Raw genomic sequence first — 14,209 nt, 5'->3', positions numbered from 1 at the left:
TTACCAAATAGGGTAACGCAGTCCAGCGCGCATGCGCCAATGCGAATCACGCGACTCTAGGTCTGTAGAGTGAGGCTGCGCACGGTCTGCTTTCCGAGAGAGTTGGGGCGGAGTAAGGGGAGGGGCGAGAGGAGGGCGCATGCGCCCTGGAAGTTGGTGGGGGGAACAGGGCGGGGCTTGCGCTGTCAGCGTCCGGAGGCGGAAGGAGCGGCTTCTCCTTTTCAGCGCCGGGCTGGGCGGGGCGGGCGCCCGAACTGCGGCGGCTCTGCGTTCCGGAGCGGCGCTGGGGGCGGAGGCCGGGGCCATGCGTGCGGGTCGCGGCTCGGGGATGCTGCCGCCGCTGGCGGCCGCCGCCGTGCTGCTGCTGGTGCTGGAAGGCGGTGCGCAGGTGCGCGGCTCGGAGGACATCGTGGTGGGCTGCGGCGGCTTCGTCAAGTCCGAGGTGGAGATCAACTACTCCCTGATCGAGGTGAGCTACGGGCTGCCCCGGCTGGGGGGAGGGGGAGGGGCGGGGGGGGGGGGGGGCCCCGGCGGACTGCAAGCGCCCGACCTCCCCTCCGTGGCCGTCGGGGGGAGCCCTTAGCCAGCCCCGCGCGGGGTCACACCGCAGGTGGCCGAGCGAGAGATTCGACTCCACAGCTTCCTAATTCTCAAATTCGTGGCCGCCTTAGAGCCCAGGTACCATCGAGATGCTGAAAACGTCCTTCTGCCAGACTCTTATTAAGTTACCCTCCCACCTGCCTCTTGCTACCTGCTGAGGAGGGAATAAGCGGAACGGAAAGATCCAGACCCGTTTTTCGGCTAATTGAATGCATTATGTATAGTTCTTAATGTTTCTGAGCTGGCAAGGCAGAGTTCTACCTCGGTGCCAAAGGTAACTTTTAAAGGTCCGTTTTCACTTTTTTTTAAAGCTTTGTACAGATTTTAGCTAAGTACTAAGCAAAGGTCTTTGAAATACCAGAAACTGCCCTCATCAGCGGTCTCTTTGTGATTCCTGTGCTCAGAATGACGTTTTTAAATGCAAAAGCATAGGGTTGCCCAGGAAATCAAACATATTGAAATGGGAGCTCCTGTGACCAGAGAAAATGAGCGAGATGAGAAGGGGCAGCTGATGTATGGGGGGAGGGGATTAGTGACAGGAAGAGTGAGGGGTGTTTTCAGTTGTTTTGGGAGAAGTGAAGGTGAAAGAAGAGACCTGGAGTTGTGGGAAAACGGACTAGCCAAAATGAGACGTTGCTATCTTTTTGAGAAAAATAACTTTTTTATACTTGGTCAGTTTATTAAGTGGGCACTTTATATGTGCCAGGCACTGCGCTAAAAACTTGGGCATATGTAGAAAGGCAAAAGTCAGCAAGTCTCTGGTCCCAGGACCAGAAGGAAGTCCCAGTATAATGCTGGAAGGAGCATGTGGAACAACTATGTACCAACGACGTCGCTATCCTTATCTATATCTCATATCTATGTTATTTATAAATATATAATTTACCATATTTATATGTATTTATGGAAGTGTGTGTATGTGCTAAATTGGAAATAATAAACACAAGCAAGACGCTACCATTAAACTGTTTTGGTTTTCTTTTGTTTTGTTACTGAGGGAGGCTTGTAGTATAAGAAAACATATATATTTTCATTGTAGCTTGGAAAGGTAATCTGAGAGTAAGTGGGTAGCATAGTGGATAAAGTGCTGGGCCAGAAGTCAGGAAGACTCATTTTCCTGTGTGCTGATATGACCTCAGATTCCTCTGTGACTCTGGGCAAGTCACTTAACCCTCTTTGTCTCAGTTTCCCCATCTAAAAAATGAAACTGGAGAAGGAAATGGGAAACTACTTTAGTATCTTTGCCAAGAATGCTCCAAAGGGGGTCAGTAAAGAGTTGGACACACCTGAATAGCAAAGGTTCTGGGCCATGCCTTTTTTGACCTTGAATAAATTGTCTACTATTTGTCTCGATTTTTCTACCTGTAAAATGGCAGACATGTCAGGAGATAATAAAAATAAAATATTCCATTTTTTTTAAAAGAAGTTATTTATCAGCTCTAGGTTGTAGCTGAACATGGTGAGCAGGTCCTTGGAATAAAAAAAATAAACCACTTGGTTTCAAATCCCATTTCTACTTATTATTTATGTGACCGTAGGCAAATCACACTTTTAGAATGTGTGTTCTCGCAGAGTACAGTGTTTCATTGTTTGTATTTGTATCTTGCTCATAGCATAGTATCTAGTAGGTACTTAATGTTTCAAATTAATTTTTAGGCTTTTGCTTCCTCATTTTAAAAATGGGTTTTAATATTCCTATCTTACAAGGTTGTTCTGAAGTTTAAATGAGAATGTATATATTATGTTCCTTAGAGAACTGTATAAATGTCTATGATTGTATCTCTGGGATCTCTGACCCTAGACCTTTAGCCATTACAACTTTTTTTCTTGAAGAGATACATGGAGAGCTCTACCTAGTTGCTTGATACTTAAGTCAGGGATTCTTAAATTTGTTCCTCTGACAACTCCTTTTTGCCCGAGCAAGTTTTATGTGATCCAGGGCATATAAAATATGTATACAAATCAAACATTTACCGATAATAAATTATAATTTCGCAACTCACAGTTATATGATTCTATATAGAGTTGCAGTTTAAGAAGCTGGATCTTAGGTAATAGCAATATACGTGATGTCAGAATACTTAAATGTACTCCTGCGAGTTTATTTTCAGCATACATATATATTTTAAAATAAAAAATATTTTATTGGATGCAATCTTTGCCAGTAATTCAAAAATATAGTTCCTTTTGGTTTGCAAGTGAGGCAGAAATTTTCTGCTCTGTTGTGGGGAGCAGCAGAATTTAAAGTTTAAAGTTTGTTTATACTTGAACCATATGGAGAGGAATTACCAGCTTGGGAGTCAACAGGCCTTTGTTTTCCTTAGACTCTGCCAACTAGCAGTGTGACCTTAGGCTTTATTTTACCTATTTGAGCCATGCTTTCCTTTTTTTTTTTTTTTTTTTTTTTTTTTTTAAATGAGAGAGTTGAATTAGATGCTTTCTTTTTTTTTTTTAATTAAATTTTATTTGTAATTTGCGGAATAAAACAAGCATTTCCCCATCAATATAATATAATAAAAAGTACAATAAAAAGATGATTGCACATGAAACTGCAAATTTATGCACAACCTGCCATTCCTTTCAAATATCCAACAAAATTATCATGCAAATTACTCCCTCATCCCCCTTGGCTCCAATTAGACACAAATGGGTGTGTTGTGGGATGTGTGTATATGTATGTAAAATTATTCTATACATTCTATAGAATAAAATGTATTCTATACATTCTATACATCTTCTATTATCAGTTCTTTCTCTAGAGATGCAGATAACATCTTTCTTCGTATAATCATATTTATTTAAGATATTTATAATGATCAAAATAACCTAGTCATTCAGAATCATTCTTAAAGACAATATAGCTATTATTGTATACAATATTCTTTTGGTTTTGCTCATTTCATTCTTCATTATTTTGTATAAGTTTTTCCATGTTTTGTTAAACTCAATGAGCTTACCATTTCTTAAAGCACAGTAATATTCCATCATAATCATACATCATTATGTTCAGCTATTCCTCAAGTGATGGGCATCCCTGCAATTTCCAGTTCTTTGCCACCACAGAGTGAGCTGCTATAAACATTTTAGAGTATATGGGTTCTTTTCTTTTTCCTTTAATTATCTTTAGAAATAGACCAAGTAGTGGTATGGCTGAGTCAAAGGATAATTCTGTAGATATAATCTCCAAAATTTAAAAAAAAAAAAAAAAAGAGAGAGAGAGAATTAGAATGCTTTTCAAGGCCTTTCCTGCCTTAAAATTTTCTTAAGTTTATGTGTTTCCCATTCAGTTGAAAGCAAAAAATGATAACTCTTGAAACAGAAATTCTCTATCTTTTCTCACTAATCTGAACTAAATGACTTTATTATTACTTATTAAGTTTGATGTGGTTACTCTTGTATGTGTTTTTTTTTTTTTTTTTTTTTTTTTTTGTTAAATTGTGAATTGGTCTATATTTTTATGCAATAAAATCAAATGATTTTTCATTTCAATCATTGATTTGGTTCTGTTCTTTTCCTAGTTTTTAAATACAAACATACATAGTATTTATGTGTATAAATGTATACATATATACATGTATTCTTTTACATATTTCATGTTTCTTTAAAAATCCTTTACGTGGCATATTTAATTACTATTATGACTGGGAATCCCTAAACACTCTTATTCTTCATAATATCTATGAGAAGTTAGTTAACATAAGATTAATTTTCCAAGTGAAAAATTAAACTTAATGAAAAATTAAAGAATCCAGGATTTACAACATGTATATATGTATGTATGCATGTATGTGTGTATACATATATATATATATATATATATATGTATGTATGTATATTGATTTAGAGAATGGCTTTCTACTTGGAGAAGATTTTTATTGTTTCTGCAAGACTTGTACTGTGGACCAATTAATAAACAAAACTGAAGGGTATAGACCCATAGTGAAGTGGTTTGTATGAAATGGTATATGTGATAGAAAAAAAAAACTATGAAAGTATTTTAAGTTATGGAATGTTTTACATAGGCTTTAGATTGTTTCTGAGCTGAGCAAGATAAATTTAATTCAGATTTTTGTGTCATCAGAGTATCAGTGCAACTTTTTTTCCCCTTTTCCCATTTTTTTTTATCTTTGTATAGATTAAGTTATACACCAAGCATGGAACTTTGAAATACCAAACGGACTGTGCCCCAAATAATGGGTACTTTATGATTCCTCTGTATGACAAGGTAAGAGGTGAAAATGTTTCTGTCTATGATAGGAAGCATTGTGCCACAGGATTGATCATAGTAATAGGTGATTATTGGTTTTGACTTTTGTGACATTAGACAAGTTTTGCAAGTTTATTTTCTTAATTATATGTAGATCATAGCAGTTTTAAATAAGTATGATAACTGACAACAATACTAAAGCCATTCATTTAATTTTAGTTCTTTAATAGATTCTTGATTCCTTTAGAAGAGACCTCTTTCCCATTGTCTTATATTGTCCCCTAAATCCATCATAGAGGAATTGTACATTGTTCTGCAGGCCTTACCTGGGAATGCAAATGCCTAAACATATAGATTATTCATTTTATTCTTCCTCTGTGACTGACTTAACTCTTGTTTCCTTATAAGATAGCTTTGGATTCTTGAAGGTGATACTGGCAGAACACAAGTTTTGGCTGGTTTTGCTAAGTTGGAAAAGTGACAGGTGTGAGCCTAGCAAGACACTATTGTTTGATACAGTAGAAAAAGTACTGTCTGGGGCGTCAGAGAACCTCCATCTGTGGTTTACATCCAGTCTCTTGAACTATCAGTTTGATTTTCACTAAGTCAGTTACTCTTTTGAGACCTCAGATTCCTCATCTTTATAGTGAAGGATTTGGACTAAATGTACAACTTTTAAGTTCCATTGCAACACTCAATCCGTGATCCTGTTACCAGAAGGTTGCTCATGATAATGAATGAATGGAAAAAGTATTGAATGTTCTTACTATATGCCAGGTCTTGTGCTATACAAAATAATTCCTGTTCTTAAAGATTTTACATTCCAATGAGGGAAGCAATAGCTATAGTTATTGGGACTAGGAAAGGGCATTTTGGGCTCAGAAGTCCTAGGAATAGTGCGTAGGAATGCTAGGGCAATCATTTTGATTGCTATTTTCCAGAAGTAGTAGTCTTGTGTATTGGATTATAGTTCTGTAGCTTCTAGTAATCTCATCAGTCAGGAAAAACCAGCCTAACTCCACAGCTCTGCCTCCTAGGGTGTGGTCTTTGGAGATGGGAGGAAGGGTACAGCAGCCCAGAATAAGGGGTAGAGAAGAGGAAAAGGGAAAATAGGAACCTACTAAGTCTAGTGAAGTTCATTCATTCATTCATTTATTGGAAATTGACAGGTCATTTAGCATTAGCAGTAAAAAAAAAAGTCAAAGAAATCTGGGTACTTGATTCAATGGCTATAATTTAGTACAAGAATCATATTTTATTTTTAAAGAATTTATTGATCCGTTTATTCAGCAAGTAGTAAGAGTCTTGCTTTGCTCAGTTCAATGTATAAGGCAATAGAAGAAATACAGATGTTTCTTCCTGTGCTCAAGGAAACAGGTCTAAAAGAGTAAGTAAATTACTGTGTCAAAATAAGTGACAGAGACAGGTTTAAAAACAAGATTCCAGATCCAGAGCTCTAAAACATAATACAAATTAAATAATAAATACATAAGAAAAATGGTGAAGTGTTGTAGATTAGATGAGGGAAATATCACATCTGACTGAATTGAAGTAATTTTTTTTTATTATATATAGTGATCTTGTTACTAGATAAATGATTACATGGATATCACTTATTTAGCAAATAGTTGTAAAAAATCTAAGAGGTACCAGTACTTCTGATATTTTATATCAAAATTGTACCATATGTTAAGTCCAGTACTTTGTTTTTTGCATAGGGTGATAGAAGCAAATAATTTGATACAGTTTTAGAGTAACTGGTCTGAGTTCAGATTCTATCTGATGTTTATTCTCTTTGTGATATTCTGTAAGTCATGTAACTATTATAAGTCCAAGTTTCCTCATCTGCTTGATAGAGGAACTCTGAGGTCCCTTCCAAGTCTAGCTCTATGGTCCTATGTTGTTGCTTTTATATTTTCTTTCATGTTTAAAATTTTTTGGTTGAATTACAGCATTAAACCTGACAGTGTTATTGAAAACTTTTTTTTTTTATACACATAGGGGGATTTCATTCTAAAAATTGAACCTCCCCTAGGGTGGAGTTTTGGTAAGTAAAAGAGTGAAGAGATGTCTTCCGTTACTGAATAATTATCTCTACTGAATCTTCATGAAAAGGGGACTTGAACTGCTTAGAGTGCTTAAGTAGTAAGGATTCATTTCTAGTTGTAGTCATCTTTTATTTGAAAGCTTTCTATCAAGTCTGTTATGGACAAGCCAACTCCACTAGATAGCTTGGCAACTTTAGCTACTCTTCCATTTCAGTGAACTACCTTTTCTGAAAAAAAAATTATGATTATTTCTACACTTTTTCTCTCTTCTTTTTCTTACTTTGAGTGACTAGAGAAGTAGGGAGCGCTGGGATGCCTTTTTATATCTCTAACATTTGTGTGGAAGAGGAAAATAGATTTTCTTCCAGATATAGTTGGAATAGCACTTTTGGGGACTATATTGCTCCCACTTTTCAGTTTAACAGTGAGACATGACTATGGCTTGTTGTAGTCTTATTTTTATAAAATACTTGATACCCTGTCCTGTAATGAAAATTTGGGTTTAGCCATTTTGAAGGGATATATTTCAAGGACTATAATGAAATTGCCATTTGAAAATTCATTGTTCTCTGACACTAGACTTTATATAAGTTCAGAATCTGAGATGGTGACATTTTCCTCTTTTATGCCTATAAAGGTGCATTAATAGTGTTTTTCCAAAAGAGCAAGAATCAGATCTATTTGAAAAGTAGAGTTGAATCTTGTTTAGTGTTGAAAGTTTCTGAATTCTAGTGTACATAAAGTTTTAGTACTCCAAGTGGATTCTTTGGTGATGTTTACCAAATTGCAAATGATATTTTGATCTAAAACTCAATATGAGAGACCAGTTGACATTTTACTTAGGAAGTTTTTTTTAATATATTAAAGATATAGAGCTGTTCTGTTAACTTTTTTCTTATCACTTTCTTTGTTCCCAGAACCAACAACTGTGGACCTTCATGTTGATGGTATTAATGATATCTGCACAAAAGGAGGCGACATTAACTTTGTATTCACAGGATTTTCTGTTAATGGAAAGGTTTGAGTTTTTGTTGTTTTCTTAATAATATGCAGTGAACTCCTCTTTTGCTCTGAGAACATATGTTGGATTAATGTGTGTTTTTTATGGCAGGTACTCAGTAAAGGGCAGACTTTGGGACCTGCTGGAGTTCAGGTTATGTTAAAAAGTATTGGGAATGAAGCTCATATACAATCTACTGTGACTCAGCCTGGTGGAAAGTAAGTTATGCCTTTTTTTTTTTTTTTTTGCTTTGTTTTCTAGGTGTATAAACTTTTCCTTTTTTAGCTTAGAAATCTTTTGCAATTTGAATCAGTCAGTAAGCACTTGTCAAATACCTACTGTGTGCTAGTAGTAAGCTACCTACCTAGTAGGTACTAGGGAGACAATTTAAAAATGAATCGGTTTCTATTCTTATTCTCTTCAGAGTAGGAAATGTAGAATTTTGATGTATGTGCTTCCAGTAATATATTGAATGACTTCAGGAAGGTTTTTTAAAATAATTTTTAAATTAGAGAGGTGTTTCTTCCTTGGAATTACTTTTAATCTATAATGGTAAAAGTGTTTTGAAAAAAAGTATTAAATACATCAGTAGCTCTTGTTTGGCCTTTCTTACTCACAAGAGATTTTCTAGTCCAAAATGTAATGTAATTACTATCATATCCTTTTTCAAACATTCTTTCAAACATTACTGTTTTGGAACCTTTGGGTTCCTTTTGAATGCACATAGATCCTTAATAAATATTTAAATGAGATACTCCAATATACAGAGGAATACAAAGTGCAAACAGGATATAGTCTGTGCTGTCTTTGATTTTATGATTTAACAGTCAAGAAATGATGTCAGAGAGCCCCGCTTCTAATTTGTTTTTTTCCCTTGGCACCTTTGTTTTAATTCTGGAGCCATAATTTTGTGAGGAAAACCCCTTCTACCATTGCTGACTGATAACTATTCTAGAGCTTAAAGTCTTAGTTGATTGCATCACTGAGAAGTTAAGTTTCTCATCTAAAGTCACACAGACAGTATGTATCAGAGGCATGACCTAGCTCAAGGACTTCCTCACTCTAACCAGCGCGAATTTAGCCATCTATCCTCTAGCCATGCTGCTTCCTACTACCACTTGTGTGACCTTAGACACAATATTTCATCTGTTTCCTCATCTATTAAAAAAAAAAATTAGATAACATCTTTATTATCTCTTAAACATAATATAAACCTAAGATTTTTATGGTTATTGCCCTAATACTAGAAGTACTTGAAGATGAGTAATTGTTTTTTCTTTTCAGCATTTGGTATAGTATTTTGTTCACAATAGGTGTTAAAGCAATTCCTGCATAGTTACTGATGGAAAACTTGTGAAATTGTTTTTTCATGCTGTCAACATGATTGCTTTCTCTGTGGTGAAGATTGGGAGGTATTATTGAGAATTATTGTGGTGTAGTGGAAAAATCTTGCCTGATTTCAAATCTTGCCTCATCTACTTAGTAGGAATATGATCATTGGAAAGTCTCTTAACCTCTTATGATATGTTTTCTCATCTGTAAAATGGGCAGAATAACACTTATTCAGCCTACTTCCTGAGTTTGTTGTGAGAAACTTTAAGATGTTATATACAATACAAGTGTATTCATAGATTAAGAAAATGATAAATATAATTTCATATTTCATAGGTTTGCATTTTTTAAAGTTCTACCTGGGGAATATGAAATATTTGCATCTCATCCAACCTGGACATTGAGAGAAGTAAGTATTTTAAACATGTGATTTAAATGAATAAATGAAAAAAAAAATTTGAACACTAATGGGAAACAACATACATAGGGGAATGATGACTAGGGAAGGATAAAGTTGCAGAGATGTTGAGTGAAGGCAAAGATACTTTATCTGGAAGCAGTAGTGGTATTGAGTTGATCATTCTTCTCAGAGCAAAAGATGGAAAGAGGATGATTTTGTATGCTAGAAAGATATCATTCAGGCAAGGGTGAAGGTAATATAAGGAGTTATTTTCATTGAGCACAGGCTCAGAATAAGAATTGGGGATCTTGGCAAATGAAATTGAATAATTTCTACAACAGTTTGGATTAATAAGGTTATTTTGTATAAATTTAAGAGCATTTGAGTTAAAAAGGGAATTTCATTTTTTTGGGAAGTCTTCTCTAGATGAAAAAACAAACAAATATGATCTCTCTCGAGTAATATTTAAATGGGTACTGTCTAGGCTCTAAAAAAACTTTTCTTTAGCAGTGGTATATGTTATTTGTTAAAGCTTGCAAGATAACATTCTTTTTCCTGATGCGAAATGATTCTCTTTTTAATTGGAGCTGTTTAAAAAAGCAAATATTTCACACACTGCACAGAATGTATACAATTCAGTTGTATTTCTCTTAAGGCAAAACTAAAAATTTAGAACAATTAAAATATATATATGTAATATATATATACATTTTTTTTTTCTCTTCCCATAGCTATTTAGGTTACTTATAATAGAATTTAAAACAAATTTGAAATATTCCAATTTTTGTTTTTGTTCTGATACCTCATAGCTTATCTGTTAAGAAAATCATTAGACAAGATTGAACTCAGATTTATGTCTATAAGTTTTTTGTAAATGTAAGTTATGACATACATAGGCTTAATTTGACATCTGATACTGTTGTGTGATATTTTAAGTTTTGAATGTAATTATCTTATGATAGAATGCTTAGTTTTAGACTTGAGTTCTTTGTTTTGCATTCAACATGTACATTTTGTTAGAAAGAGGAATAGGATATTCAGATACAGAATAATTTTTAACTGTGTTGAATATGTTGTGCTATAACTGTGTATACTGAAAAATGAAATAGAACCATTAAGTTTTTCTTTTTCTTTTAGGCTAGTACTACTGTTAGAGTAACTAACTCCAATGCTTATGCTGCTGGTCCCCTAATAGTTGCTGGTTATAATGTTTCTGGTTCTGTTCGAAGTGATGGGGAACCTATGAAAGGTGTTAAGTTTCTCCTCTTTTCCTCTTCAGTAGCCAGAGAGGTAAGGAAAAGTCTGACACTTAGAATAACAAAGAAAATAAAGGAAAAATGGAGACTAAGAAAATAATGCTCATTTAAATTTGTAGATTCTATAACTGTCACTGAATTACTATTTAATGAGAAATCTAAGGTATATATATGTAGGTAATTATTTATATTATCTCAAGTTTTCTGGAAATAGTAATACTAAGTAATAATTATGATATTCTATAATATCCTAGTAATTGTGATGGAGAAGGAATTACATAAATTTTTTTATAGTGACTTATGAGTTTTGGGATATAGAAAAGAAATAATTTTAATTTTTTTCCTCCACAGGATATACTGGGTTGCAATAGTTCTCCAGTTGATGGATTCCAGTCTCAGGATGAGAAATTGATATTTTTATGCAGTGTTATCTCAAAAGAAGATGGCTCTTTCTCTTTCTTTTCATTGCCAAGTGGGAGATATACTGTGGTAAAGGAAGCTGAATTTCATTTATCTTTTTTCTTTAAGAACTTGATAAAAACACAATCTGATACTTTAATGTTAAAAATAAATTTTTTAATACCTGGTTTTGTATGCCATTTTCTTTTTCTGTTATTTGTAAATAGATATGATGCTCTTTGTTAATGGCTATTACGTTCATGTTAAAAAAATGTTACAATGATTTCTCTGCCTATGTAACTCAAGAAAATTTTTTTTCCTGAGTTACTTAGGTTGTTATTCTTGGTACTGAGTAGTAAAGTGTGTGTGTGTGTGTGTGTGTGTGTGTGTGTGTGTGTGTGTATGTATGTATCTCCTTTTTACATCTGAAACATTTCTCTTGGCAGCATTTGTTGCTATGTTGTGAAGTCTTTCAGTCCTTTCCCCATTTTCAAGTTGATAAATAAGGTTGAATGTTTTTGGTGGCCATGGCTTTTTAGAAGTAAAATTTTGTGCTTATGCTAAATTAAAAACATTACTATTGTTTTAGGTTCCATTCTACAGAGGGGAGAGGATTACTTTTGATGTGGCTCCTTCTAGGCTGGACTTCACTGTGGAACATGATAGCTTAAAAATAGAGGTGTGTAGTTGATATGTAATTTGAGAAAAAGTCCATGGATTAGTCTTCCTTCGGCTTTGAGTGCTTAAGTGAATAATGAATTTTCTGTCTTTTCTAGCCTGTTTTCCATGTCATGGGCTTCTCTGTTACTGGCAGGGTTTTGAATGGCCCAGATGGAGAGGGTGTTTCAGATGCTATTGTCATTTTGAATAATCAAATCAAAGGTGAGTGATGAATGTTGGAATCTGATAGTTTCAACCAAATGAAGAAAATAGAACTCATAAATGAAAAGTTATTTCTAATTTGTTATATGAAACATGGAAAAGTTTAATTGACTGTCATTTTCTTAATTTGTGCAGATTGTGTATGCACACAGGATTGATTTGCTTAATTTATTTTTCCAATGTATTACAGTAAAAACCAAAGGTGATGGCTCTTTCCGCCTGGAGAACATAACCACGGGAACATACATGATTCATGCTCAGAAGGAACATCTCTACTTTGATCCTATTACAGTCAAAATAGCACCTAATACTCCTCAGCTAGCTGACATCATAGCCACAGGGTAAGATTGTGATTCATTTTAGTGAAAAATATTAGGGCAAATAGTCTTATATTTGAAGAGTTTTTAATACCGAAATAGGAATTTTTAAGGTGCTTTTTTCTGCATTGACTTTTGGTTTAGGTAGTTATGGAGGAATTCAGGATGAATTTCAGTTTTGAATATTAGTCTAGCATTCTTTCTGAAAAAGTAGTCATTTATTGGATGCTTTATAAACAATTATTTGGCCCCAAAAGTCAAAATAGGTTTGATTATGTAAGTAAATTGAATAACATTTTGTATGGCTTCTTCCTGTGACATTGAATGTAAATTGGCACTTCTATAAATGGAGTCATTTTATAATCTCTCTAAGTAGCTGTCAAATACAGAATTATGGTCAGTGTTTATTTAACCTTTGTGCTCTTCTGAAAATTATACTGTTGATTGAGAAACATTGTAAGGTGTTTTTGGATAATTAGATTGGGGTTATTGCACTTTGTTCTGCTTTGTCATGAGGTAGTTTCATAGTTACACTATCACATAATTGAACTTAAATAACAATATACAAAGGATTTGTGATTTTGTTAGTATGGGAAGCTCCTGCTATGGGAACACATCAGCAAAGATTGCAAGCCATCTGTAATTTAATAGACAGGGAGATTGAAGTGCATGAAAGCTAAGTAAATTGTCCAAGGCCACAGGGCTAATAACCCATGGCAGAGGCAGGATTTGATCCTAAGAATACCCCATACTCTATTGATGATGCTATCTTTTGGACATAAATAATAATTTGAAAAGTAGTCACAAGTAAATTTAAAGAACTCTTGAAAACAAAAACACAAAGAGGTTACCTACTTAAAGACTTAGATTGTACATACCTATTCTGTACCAGGATGCATTTCTCAGAATAGAGTTGCCTAAACTCATCCTATTTCTTCTGATTTGGTGTATAATTTTTTGTTTTTGTTCCTAAATTTCCATTTTTAGTACTTTAACTTCAGCTCTGCCTCCTTCATTGTTAACTTCTTTGAACTTCAGACATTTTCAGTTTCTTCATTGAAAAGAGAAATTAAAAAAAAAACAAAAAACTTCTTGTTTCCACTGTGGATTTACCAATTCCAGGCTGCTTTATCCTAATGACAAAATGTCATAGAACCAGATTTCTTTATTTTCTTTTGACTCTAAATTCTTTATGCCTTTTAGCACATTATGTTTAGCAGTATTATGTTTTGTTCTCCATGTAATATGCCTGCCCCAAATTCCTTTGTAATATTTTGGGAGATTTGTTAAACTACTTAAAATCAAACTAGAATTTTTTGGAATTCTTTTACCAGTAAGTGAAAAAATTAGTGATTACTAATTTGTCTTCTTACCCTTAGCCCTTCTTACCCTTATACCCTTACCCTTGCTTTTTGGTGGTGGTGGGATGTGATTCTAGAGCGGTGATTTTACCTAGATGAGGAAGTCCTGGTGAAAAAACTCCCTTCACCATTGCATTTCAACAACTGTTTTGTAGCGTGTAGTTGTGCCTTTTTAGGGCCCCAAGCAGCTTTCTAGGGGACTGTTATTTAAAGCCCTTTATGATCTTTTTCTTTTCTATCTTTCTAGTCTTAAAACATTTCTTTCTTTATTGTACTCTGTGATTCATTTGAATTGGCCTATCTGCTTATAAACTCTCCTTCCTTTTCCTTCTTTCCCCCTTCTAGCTTTCCTGGCTTTCTTCCTTTAGGATTTAGTTCATATTTTTCCATTTAAAAGAAGGTTGTGC

At 34.6% G+C, this 14,209-nt stretch overlaps 1 protein-coding gene across 1 annotated transcript in view; it reads left to right on the top strand.

Annotated features, from left to right (window-relative positions):
* Nucleotides 1-239: 239 nt before the first annotated feature.
* Nucleotides 240-14,209, top strand: part of LOC100928872 (nodal modulator 1) — a 44,379-nt gene continuing 30,409 nt past the window's right edge. Inside the window, exons 1-11 of the mRNA XM_031942810.1 lie at nucleotides 240-469; nucleotides 4,736-4,825; nucleotides 6,809-6,854; nucleotides 7,773-7,873; nucleotides 7,967-8,073; nucleotides 9,524-9,596; nucleotides 10,725-10,877; nucleotides 11,195-11,332; nucleotides 11,832-11,921; nucleotides 12,019-12,124; nucleotides 12,315-12,465. Of these exons, the coding sequence (XP_031798670.1) occupies nucleotides 305-469; nucleotides 4,736-4,825; nucleotides 6,809-6,854; nucleotides 7,773-7,873; nucleotides 7,967-8,073; nucleotides 9,524-9,596; nucleotides 10,725-10,877; nucleotides 11,195-11,332; nucleotides 11,832-11,921; nucleotides 12,019-12,124; nucleotides 12,315-12,465 (1,220 nt within the window). The 5' untranslated portion in view covers nucleotides 240-304. The remainder of the gene's footprint in view (nucleotides 470-4,735; nucleotides 4,826-6,808; nucleotides 6,855-7,772; nucleotides 7,874-7,966; nucleotides 8,074-9,523; nucleotides 9,597-10,724; nucleotides 10,878-11,194; nucleotides 11,333-11,831; nucleotides 11,922-12,018; nucleotides 12,125-12,314; nucleotides 12,466-14,209) is intronic.

The sequence above is a fragment of the Sarcophilus harrisii genome, chromosome 1 (assembly GCF_902635505.1).
Source record: "Sarcophilus harrisii chromosome 1, mSarHar1.11, whole genome shotgun sequence".
Lineage (NCBI taxonomy): Eukaryota > Metazoa > Chordata > Mammalia > Dasyuromorphia > Dasyuridae > Sarcophilus > Sarcophilus harrisii.
Note: the sequence above shows the minus strand (reverse complement) of the source record. Positions and strands in the feature narration are given on the sequence as shown.